Source organism: Mauremys mutica, chromosome 1, assembly GCF_020497125.1.
Source record: "Mauremys mutica isolate MM-2020 ecotype Southern chromosome 1, ASM2049712v1, whole genome shotgun sequence".
Lineage (NCBI taxonomy): Eukaryota > Metazoa > Chordata > Testudines > Geoemydidae > Mauremys > Mauremys mutica.
Genome location: NC_059072.1, coordinates 361,002,405 through 361,013,620, shown reverse-complemented (window position 1 = coordinate 361,013,620; position 11,216 = coordinate 361,002,405). Strand labels below are relative to the sequence as shown.

Genomic DNA, 11,216 nt, shown 5'->3' with positions numbered 1-11,216 from the left:
TGAGGGCGTAGGGGAAGGGTGGGTGTCTGTGCCCCTTGAATAGCCCCTGTCCCCAGCTGGTGTAGCACCAATGGGTCATGCTGAACCCAGAGCACTCAGGAGGGGCCAGAACTGTGACAGCAGAACAGCTCTGCAGCTTTTTTCATGGCCCTTGGATGTTTAGCCAAAGACGGGACAGTGACAGATCAGGTGTAATGGGAAACAGCATCCACATCCCTTCTCTTTATTGATTATTGACAGGAATTGTGAGGTCGGAGAGGCTACTAATACCGCTCTTTATGAGCCAACATCCTACCAGTTGCCCGGCTCTCCGCAAACACAGTCACTTTGTAAATGCTACTGCCTGCCTTGGTCTCCATCTCCCAGTGCCCTGTCCTCCCTCACCAGCCTTAGACCTTGTCTGAACCTCTCTGCAGACTGAATATCGGTAACTCATGTCATCTCAGATGTAACGGTCCAGTATGGAAGAGGTGGCCCATGTTTTTCATCTCCCATGTCACTGGAGCCAGGTGGTGAACTGACCCTTCACTTGATGAACACCCTGATTATCCTCGCACGAAGGTGTTTGCTTTTCACGCTGTACACAATTGGGTTCATCAGCGGGGGGAGAAGCAGGGACATGTAGCCCAGGAGAATCTGAAGTAAGGGATAAGAGCCCTTCCCAAATCTGTGTATCACAGACAAGCTGATCTCTGGTGTGTAGAAGACCAGGAGGGCGCAGAGGTGGGAGACGCAGGTGTTCAGGGCCCTCAGGCACTCCTTGTAGGATGAGATGCTCAGCACTGTTTTGAGGATCATCACATAAGAGAGCAAGATGAGCAGCGAGTCCAACCCCATCCGAAATAGTTTAGTAAACAATCCGTAGATGCTGTTGACTGTGATATCAGAACAAGCCATCTTCATGACCTCCTGGAACAGGCAATAGGAATGCGAAAGGACATTGGCATGACAGTATGTGAACCGTTTCAGGAGAAAGGGAAGTGGAAGTATTAAGACCATCGCTCTTAGCACAGCCACCAGTCCCATCTTGGCTATTCTCGGCAGGGTTAAGATGGCAGCATATCTCAGCGGGTTATGGATCGCGATGAAGCGGTCAAAGGCCATCAACAAGAGCACAGAGGATTCAATGTATTGAAGCAAGTGGATGAAGAACAGCTGGGCTAAACAGGCGTAGAGGCTGATCTCTCTAGAGTTAAACAAGTATATGCCCAATATTGTCGGTATGGTGGTTATCGATATGCCAAGGTCTGTGATGGCCAACATGGAAAGGAAAATGTACATGGGCTCATGGAGGCTTGGATCTGTTTTTACAATGAACAGAATGAGTGAATTTCCTATTATTGAAATAACATACATGAAGCAGAAGGGGATAGAAATCCAGAGATGTGCGTCTCCAAGACTCGGTAGCCCAGTGAGAAGGAATATTACAGATTTTAATTTGGTGTCATTGACAGCTGACATAATGTACTGCAGAGGGCCAAGAAGTTCTGAAATGTCCTTACTAAAAATAAAAGAGAGAGAGAGATTAAATGATATTTAGCAAGAAATCATTCTGCTTTCAGTGCAGGTCTACAGACTCCCAGAGCTCAACTAGATAAGCAAAAACATGCTGTTGGATTTACATGGTCCTGATTAGTCAAACTGGATCAGACTTGCACTCCAACTACCCCAGTAACCAGTGGCCATTTCCAGATACTTCAGAGGAAGGTGAAAGAAGCCTTGAAATAGGCAACTATGAAATAAACTGCTCCAGGGAAAGTTTCCCCTTGACACCCACTAGTTAGACATATTTTGTGGTGTAAATCAGGAAGGTTTAGACCCTCTCCAAATTTTTTTTAAAACAATTCTCTCTACTATAATAAGACTTTCTGGTTATTCAGTCCTTCTTTGAATCCTGCTAAGCTCTTGGCCCCATTGATATCTTGTGGCTGTGATTTCCTCAGCCTGCTTGAGCACTGTATGATTTTACCGTTGTGACCTTATGTGACGTTATTGATATAAACTGGGACCATATAGAACATGGTTTGCAACCAAGGTCATGTAGTAGCACCAAATCTTAGGCAAAGTGGTTCATATAAGGTGTCTAAGACCAGGTTATGGGTTGCTGGTTATGATTATGGTTTCTGTATGTATGTATCATTTTGTAGTTGAAGTTATAAGTATTGGCTCTATACTGTCTATATTTTGTATTTGTGCTCTGCTTCTGGCTGACATCCCAGACAAGTTGGTGTTAGCTCTGCCTAGCCTGCTTGATGGCCCATTAAGGACCATCAGCTACACAATTGACCCACAGAGAGAAGGCAGACACGTCTTGTGACTCAGCAAAGTATGCAGGGACTGGCCCATGTGATTCCAGACTCCATTTTGCTGTAATTTTCCACAGTAAGAACAAAGAGGTTCTTACACCTGGAAAAGCCTATATAGGGCTGTTCCTCATCTCCATCTTGTCTTCAATCCTGCTTCTTATCTCTGGAGGGACTTTGCTACAAGCTGAAGCTCTGCACAAAGGAATGATGACCCATCCCAGCGGGGGATGTACTCCAGAAACTTGATTTGAACCTGCAGTTTACTCCATCACTGCTACAAGCCTGAACTAAGAACTTTGCCATTACTGTATGTAATTGATTCCATTTAACCAATTCTAGCTCTCATCTCTACCTTTTTCCCTTCATGAATAAACCTTTAGATTTTAGATTCTAAAGGATTGGCAACAGCGTGATTTGTGGGTAAGATCTGATGTGTATATTGACCTGGGTCTGGGGCTTGATTCTTTGGGATTGAGAGAACCTTTTTCTTTTATTGCGCTGTTGGGTTTTATAACCATTCATCCCCACGACGAGTGGGACTGGTGGTGATACTGGGAGACTGGAGTGTCTAAGGAAATTGCTTGTGTGACTTGTGGTTAGCCAGTGGAGTGAAACCGAAGTCATTTTTGTCTGGCTGGTTTGGTTTGCCTTAGAGGTGGAAAAACCCCAGCCTAGGGCTGTGACTGCCCTGTTTGAGCAATTGGTCCTGAATTGGCACTCTCAGTTGGGTCCCGCCAGAACCGCATCGTCACACCTTAGAACATACAAACATAATAGTGGCCATAGTGGGTGAGACGAAAGGTCCATCTAGCCCAGTATCCTGTCTTTGACAGTGGCTTCTGCCAGGTGCCCCACAGGGAACGAACAGAACAGGTCATCATCAAGTGATCCATCGCCCATGCATTTATGCAGTTCTCTTTTCAACCCTGCTACACCCTTCACACAGACACCCTTTCTGGCCCTGCACTTCGGAGTGTGGACTCTTGTACCATGACATGTGTGTAAATATATGGCAAGTTTATGGTGAAAATGGTCATTGTATTCATGTGTCCTGCACTGAAGCTATTTTTAAATGTCTTTTATAGCTTCATTATATGAACAGTTTTTTTCTGCGCCCCTGACAGTCCAGGTTATGCAGCTGCCTCTTTCCAGTGTATGGGATACATTTCTAGGGTCAGGTTTTTAATTCAATAAGGGTGATATCAACAGCCACCCGCCAGACTTTCATGTGTTCTGTTTGCAATATTTGTATTACACTGAATAGTTTTGGCAGAACATTCACACATCTGTACCTTAGTACACACATGTCAACCACAGGTGCTGAACCCACTCGGATCTGCTCGGCAAGCACAGTTGACACACAGTGTGCAGTAGCCCAGAGCCCAGTCTGAGGGTGGGAGAAAGGAGGGATTCCACCCCATGAGCGGGAGGGCTACAAGGCCTGACATTTGGCACTCAGAGACCAGAGAGGGGGAAGAGATACCAGTTGCCCAGTAACTGTACAAACTATAGAGCAAAAATATTCCCTCTCCGACCTGTTACCACAAAGCAATGCAGCTCTGAATTCCTGCCTTCACAATCAAACCAGAGAATAAAATCCTTGAAAATGCATTTGCTGATTAAATTTCCGGGAGCAAATAGATTTGGGAACTAGTCACTGAAATTCTTTGGGGTCTCCTGTCACTCAGCCCCTGGCAGGATCGGGCCCAGAGCACACAGCACCTGTAGATTTGGGACCCCTTGAGAAATCCTGACATGGGGCATCAGGGTGGTAACACTCCAAGCTCCAGTTTCTGTGTGACTTCAATAACCCCCTGAGCACCTTGGGCGCATGCAGGGGAGGGGTTCTCAAGCTACCTGGTGCTGCCTGTCCACCTGCCCCTGTTACTGAGTCACTCTGAAAGCCCAGCCGAGTTCGCTGCGGTGGCACAGAACATCTTCAAATTTAAACAGCTCGCAGCCTTTACCCTTCACTTCACATTGTAAAGAGAGTGAAACCTGCCAACATACCCAACTCCTGCTTGAAGGGGAGCCGATAACACCAGAGGTTTTCACCCATCAGAGAGGTTGCACAGGCAGCAGGCAGTATCTGTTCAGACAGGGAGGCGACTGTCTTTATGAAGCCTGTCTGCACATTCCCTTGGAGGCCGCTTGCCCTCAGGGAATCTCAGCTGCTTGGCTGCCTGTGCACCAGCTTTAACACCCGTCACGGCCAATGGCAAACAGCAGGAGGCCAAATCACAGGGGATGTGGGGTGATTCTACCTAATTGGACTGCAGCGCCCGCCCTGCTGCAGGCTCTATTCCTAGAATCCGAGCTTGTCATCCCTGTTCAAATGGTTTTGATTAGTCACATGGCTACTTTGAGGGTGGCTGAGTGGTAATGATGATGCCATCACCGCTGTGATCTTGCTGAAAGAAAATAAAATAGAGAAATAATATGGGGCATGATTACTTCCTGGCAGCCCCCTTTCCTGCATTACAAACCCAGGGTGCAGGGTTGCCTCAGATGGGAGTGTGCCTCGTGTGGGTGAGTTTGGCCAGTAGTCCTTGGCCAATGGTGTCACCCTGCTCCGTTCCACCCACCTGCCACTCCTGCGGTGAAGCAAGGTCCAGGTGCGGGGGTTTACCGCTCTCTCCCCACCCAGTAGCCGGAGAACGGGCCAGGGCACTGGAATAGCACCGAGTGTAGAATAGGAGTGGGGTAAGCCCAGCATCTCAGAATCACTGGGTGGCGAAGCAGAATAAGCCCCCACCCTCTGACCGCGTGCCCTGACCCCACTCCCCGGCAGCAGAGATGGGTGCAAACCCCTTCGCCCTTGACCCCATTTCCCCAGCAGGAGGAGGGCTCTAGAAGTGATGGAGAGGAAACCTCAGTTTTCCTGGCTGAGCCAAGGCCGCACAAAACTCTAATCCGCCTCAGGAAATGGGGCTCCTGAAAGCTGTTCCTCTATCTCCAGAGCAAAGCCTGTCTAACTTAGCTCGTAGTGATATGTGAGCAGGTCCAGATTAACTCTTATGGGGGCCCAGGGCTATTAGAATTTGTGGGGCCTCCTAGGCTCCAGGGTGGGGACAAAGATGAGGAGTTCACAGTGTGGGAGGGGGATGCGGGAGAGGCAGGAGGGTGGGTGCAGGAGAGGGTGAGGGCTTGTCTACACTGGCAAGTTACTGTGCTTCTCGTTAGCCACTGTGGTGAAACAGAAGTTTACGTTTTGTTGCTGCTTTGGTATATCTCATTAAAGAATAACCTCTAGTTTTGGGATTTGTCTGCCCTATTTCTCAGCCGTTTGTCCTGAATTTGGTATTGGCAGTTCTGATCCACCAAAGCACGGTTACATCTACCCCGAGAGCCCAGGCTGCTGTGGGGACTCCCAGACTCTCCAACTTCTCTGGGGATGCGACCTGACGGGCAGAGACATAGGCTGGGGCTTTCTCTTGTCCCCCAAGTCCCCTGCCCAGGGCAGCTGGAGGATCTGGGGCTCCTCACAGAGGCTCTGGCTCCCTGATCAGCTCTTTCCATGGGCCAGCTCTGCCTTCTGGCCTGGACTGGGGGTGGAGCCTCAGTGGAAGAGGAGGAGCCTCCAAGTGGAAGAAGGGGGGCAGGAGGTGGGGTCACTGAGGGAACAGGGCTCCCGGTCTGTGTCCCGCTTTTGCCTTTTGAAAAAGTGCTCACCCTACACTGAATGAGCAGGGCTAGGATGGGAGCTCGCTAGGCCTGAGCTGAGGCCAGTTTCCACAGTTTTGCATTGCTGGGGCAGCACAAATGGAGCGGAAGGGGAGGGAACCTTGGCCTGAGTCTCTTACCAGGACTCCTGTGTGTCAGACCATTCCTCACACATGCAGTTCTGCCCTGCCTCAGCGGGGAGTGGACTGAGCAGGTGTGCTGTGTGCAAAGCCATTAACTGAGGGATTGCCTGAATAATTTCTCCTGGTACTCCTGCGTTAATCATGTTTCTGACACCACTCAGTCACAAGCACCTGGCTGAGGGCATAGGGGAAGGGTGGGTGTCTGTGCCCCTTGAATAGCCCCTGTCCCCAGCTGGTGTAGCACCAATGGGTCATGCTGAACCCAGAGCACTCAGGAGGGGCCAGAACTGTGACAGCAGAACAGCTCTGCAGCTGTTTTCATGGCCCTTGGATGTTTAGCCAAAGACGGGACAGTGACAGATCAGGTGTAATGGGAAACAGCATCCACATCCCTTCTCTTTATTGATTATTAACAGGAATTGTGAGGTCGGAGAGGCTACTAATACTGCTCTTTATGAGCCAACATCCTACCAATTGCCTGGCTCTCCGCAAACACAGTCACTTTGTAAATGCTGCTGCCTGCCTTGGTCTCCATCCCCCAGTGCCCTGTCCTCCCTCACCAGCCTTAGACCTCGTCTGAACCTCTCTGCAGAGTGAATATTGGTAACTCATGTCATCTCAGATGTAACGGTCCAGTATGGAAGAGGTGGCCCATGTTTTTCATCTCCCATGTCACTGGAGCCAGGTGGTGAACTGACCCTTCACTTGATGAACACCCTGATTATCCTCGCACGAAGGTGTTTGCTTTTCACGCTGTACACAATTGGGTTCATCAGCGGGGGGAGAAGCAGGGACATGTAGCCCAGGAGAATCTGAAGTAAGGGATAAGAGCCCTTCCCAAATCTGTGTATCACAGTCAAGCTGATCTCTGGTGTGTAGAAGAGCAGGAGGGCACAGAGGTGGGAGACGCAGGTGTTCAGGGCCCTCAGGCACTCCCCTTGGGACGCGATGCTCAGCACTGTTTTGAGGATCATCACATAAGAGAGCAAGATGAGCAGCGAGTCCAACCCCATCTGAAATAGTTTAGTAAACAATCCGTAGATGCTGTTGACTGTGATATCAGAACAAGCCATGTTCATGACCTCCTGGAACAGGCAATAGGAATGCGAAAGGACATTGGCATGACAGTATCTGAACCGTTTCAGGAGAAAGGGAAGTGGAAGTATTAAGACCATCGCTCTTAGCACAGCCACCAGTCCCATCTTGGCTATTCTCGGCAGGGTTAAGATGGCAGCATATCTCAGAGGGTTATGGATCGCAATGAAGCGATCAAAGGCCATCAACAAGAGCACAGAGGATTTAATGTATTGAAGCAAGTGGATGAAGAACAGCTGGGCTAAACAGGCATCGAGGCTGATCTCCCTAGAGTTAAACAAGTATATGCCCAATATTGTTGGTATGGTGGTTATCGATATGCCAAGGTCTGTGATGGCCAACATGGAAAGGAAAATGTACATGGGCTCATGGAGGCTTGGATCTGTTTTTACAATGAACAGAACGATTGAATTTCCTATTATTGAAATAACATACATGAAGCAGAAGGGGATAGAAATCCAGAGATGTGTGTCTCCATGACTCGGTAGCCTAGTGAGAAGGAATATTACAGATTTTAATTTGGTGTCATTGACAGCTGACATAATGTACTGCAGAGGTCCAAGAAGTTCTGAAATGTCCTTACTAAAAAAAAGAGAGATTAGATGATATTTAGCAAGAAATCATTCTGCTTTCAGTGCAGGCCTACAGACTCCCAGAGCTCAAGGTAGATAAGCAAAAACATACTCTTGGATTTACATGGTCCTGATTAGTCAAACTGGATCAGACTTGCACTCCAACTACCCCAGTAACCAGTGGCCATTTCCAGATACTTCAGAGGAAGGTGGAAGAAGCCTTGAAATAGGCAACTATGAAATAAACTGCTCCAGGGAAAGTTTCCCCCTGACACCCACTAGTTAGACATATTTTGTGGTGTAAATCAGGAAGGTTTAGACCCTCTCCAAATTTTTTTTAAAACAATTCTCTCTACTATAATAGGATTTTCTGGTTATTCAGTCCTTCTTTGAATCCTGCTAAGCTCTTGGCCCCATTGATATCTTGTGGCTGTGATTTCCACAGCCTGCTTGAGCACTGTATGATTTTACCATTGTGACCTTATGTGACGTTATTGATATAAACTGGGATCATATAGAACATGGTTTGCAACCAAGGTCCTGTAGTGGCACCAAATCTTAGGTAAAGTGGGTCATATAAGGTGTCTAAGACCAGGTTATGGGTTGCTGGTTATGATTATGGTGTCTGTATGTATGTATCATTTTGTAGTTGAAGTTATAAGTATTGGCTCTGTACTGTCTATATTTTGTATTTGTGCTCTGCTTCTGGCTGACATCCCAGACAAGTTGGTGTTAGCTCTGCCTAGCCTGCTTGATGGCCCATTAAGGACCATCAACTACACAATTGAGCCATGGAGAGAAGGCAGACACGCCTTGTGACTCAGCAAAGTATGCAGGGACTGGCCCATGTGACTCCAGACTCCATTTTGCTGTAATTTTCCACAGTAAGGACAAAGAGGTTCTTACACCTGGAAAAGACTATATAAAGCTGATGCCTCTCCATCTTGTCTTCAATCGTGCTTCTTACCTCTGGAGGGACTTTGCTACAAGCTGAAGCTCTACACGAGGGACTGATGACCCATCCCTGCGGGGGATGTACTCCAGAGACTTGATTTAAACCTGCAGTTTACTCCATCACTGCTACAAGCCTGAACTAAGAACTTTGCCATTACTGTATGTAATTGATTCCATTTAACCAATTCTAGCTCTCATCTCTACCTTTTTCCCTTTATGAATAAACCTTTAGATTTTAGATTCTAAAGGATTGGCAACAACGTGATTTGTGGGTAAGATCTCATGTGTATATTGACCTGGGTCTGGGGCTTGATTCTTTGGGATCGAGAGAAACTTTTTCTTTTATTGGGGTGTTGGGTTTTCTAACCATTCAACCCCAGGACGGGTGGGACTGGTGGTGATACTGGGAGACTGGAGTGTCTAAGGAAATTGCTTGTGTGACTTGTGGTTAGCCAGTGGGGTGAAACCGAAGTCATTTTTGTCTGGCTGGTTTGGTTTGCCTTAGAGGTGGAAAAACCCCAGCCTAGGGCTGTGACTGCCCTGTTTGAGCAATTGGTCCTGATTTGGCACTCTCAGTTGGGTCCCGCCAGAACCGCATCATCACACCTTAGAACATACAAATATAATAGTGGCCATAGTGGGTGAGACGAAAGGTCCATCTAGCCCAGTATCCTGTCTTTGACAGTGGCTTCTGCCAGGTGCCCCACAGGGAACGAACAGAACAGGTCATTATCAAGTGATCCTTCGCCCATGTATTTATGCAGTTCTCTTTTCAACCCTGCTACACCCTTCACACAGACACCCTTTCTGGCCCTGCACTTCGGAGTGTGGACTCTTGTATCATGACATGTGTGTAAATATATGGCAAGTTTATGGTGAAAATGGTCATTGTATTCATGTGTCCTGCACTGAAGCTATTTTTAAATGTCTTTTATAGCTTCATTATATGAACAGTTTTTTTCTGCGCTCCTGACAGTCCAGGTTATGCAGCTGCCTCTTTCCAGCGTATGGGATACATTTCTTGGGTGAGGTTTTTAATTCAATAAGGGTGATATCAACAGCCACCCGCCAGACTTTCATGTGTTCTGTTTGCAATATTTGTATTACATTGAATAGTTTTGGCCGAACATTTACACATCTGTACCTTAGTACACACATCTCAGACACAGGTGCTGAACCCACTCGGATCTGCTCGGCAAGCACAGCTGACCCACAGTGTGCAGTAGCCCAGAGCCCAGTCTGAGGGTGGGAGAAAGGAGGGATTCCACCCCATGAGCGGGAAGGCTACAAGGCCTGACATTTGGTACTCAGAGACCAGAGAGGGGGAAGAGATACCAGTTGCCCACTAACTGTACAAACTATAGAGCAAAAATATTCCCTCTCCGACCTGTTACCACAAAGCGAGGCAGCTCTGAATTCCTGCCTTCACAATCAAGCCAGAGAATAAAATCCTTGAAAATGCATTTGCTGATTAAATTTCCGGGAGCAAATAAACCCGAATAGATTTGGGAACTAGTCACTGAAATTCTTTGGGGTCTCCTGTAACTCAGCCCCTGGCAGGACCGGCCCCAGAGCACATGGCACCTGTAGAAATGGGACCCCTTGAGAAACCCTGACTTGGGGCATCAGAGTGGTAACACTCCAAGCTCCGGTTTCTGTGTAACTTGAATAACGCACTGAGCACCTTGGGTGCATGTAGGGGAGGGGTTCCCAAACTACCTAGTGCTGCCTGTCCTCCTGCCCCTGTTACTCGGTCACTCTGAAAGCCCAGCCGAGTTCGCTGCGGTGGCACAGAACATCTTCAAATTTAAACAGCTCGCAGCCTTTACCCTTCACTTCACATTGTAAAGAGAGTGAAACCTGCCAACGTACCCAACTCCTGCTTGAAGGGGAGCCGATGACACCAGTGGTTTTCACCCCTCAGAGAGGTTGCACAGGCAGCAGGCAGTATCTGTTCAGACAGGGAGGCAACTGTCTTTATGAAGCATGTCTGCACATTTCCTTGGAGGCCACTTACCCTCAGGGAATCTCAGCTGCTTTGCTGCCTGTGCACCAGCTTTAACCCCATCATGGCCAATGGCAAACGGCAGGAAGCCAAATCACAGGGGATGTGGGATGATTCTACCTAATTGGACTGCAGCGCCCGCCCTGCTGCAGGCTCTATTCCTAGAATCCGGGCTTGTCATCACTGTTCAAATGGTTCTGATTAGTCACATGGCTACTTCGAGGGCAGCTGAGTGGTAATGATGATGCCATCACCGCTGTGATCTTGCTGAAAGAAAATAAAATAGAGTAATAATATGGGGCATGATTATCTCCTGGCAGCCCCCTTTCCTGCATTACAAACCCAGGGTGCAGGGTTGCCTCAGATGGGAGTGTGCCTCGTGTGGGTGGGTTTGGGCCAGTAGTCCTTTGCCAATGGTGTCACCCTGCTCGGTTCCACGGACCTGCCACTCCTGCGGTGAAGCAAGGTCCAGGTGCGG

The 11,216-nt window shown here is 48.1% G+C and overlaps 2 protein-coding genes across 3 annotated transcripts; both read right to left on the bottom strand.

Annotated features, from left to right (window-relative positions):
* Positions 1 to 414: 414 nt before the first annotated feature.
* Positions 415 to 1,492, bottom strand: LOC123359104 (olfactory receptor 51G2-like). Its single transcript, XM_045001049.1, has one exon. It carries the CDS (start codon positions 1,459 to 1,461, stop codon positions 526 to 528), a length of 936 nt encoding a protein of 311 aa, XP_044856984.1. The 5' UTR covers positions 1,462 to 1,492; the 3' UTR covers positions 415 to 525.
* A 5,162-nt stretch (positions 1,493 to 6,654) lies between these two features.
* LOC123361658 (olfactory receptor 51G2-like) lies at positions 6,655 to 10,950 on the bottom strand. 2 transcript variants are annotated; one of them, XM_045001710.1, is made up of 2 exons: positions 10,859 to 10,950; positions 6,655 to 7,696 (listed from the first exon to the last, which is right to left on the bottom strand). In XM_045001710.1, the coding sequence occupies exon 2, from the start codon at positions 7,642 to 7,644 to the stop codon at positions 6,814 to 6,816; it is 831 nt and encodes a 276-aa protein (XP_044857645.1). In that variant the 5' UTR covers positions 7,645 to 7,696; positions 10,859 to 10,950; the 3' UTR covers positions 6,655 to 6,813. The 2 variants fall into 2 exon arrangements, with proteins under 2 accessions (XP_044857645.1, XP_044857644.1); XM_045001709.1 differs by lacking the exon at positions 10,859 to 10,950 and having other exon boundaries at positions 6,655 to 7,749.
* Positions 10,951 to 11,216: the final 266 nt, after the last annotated feature.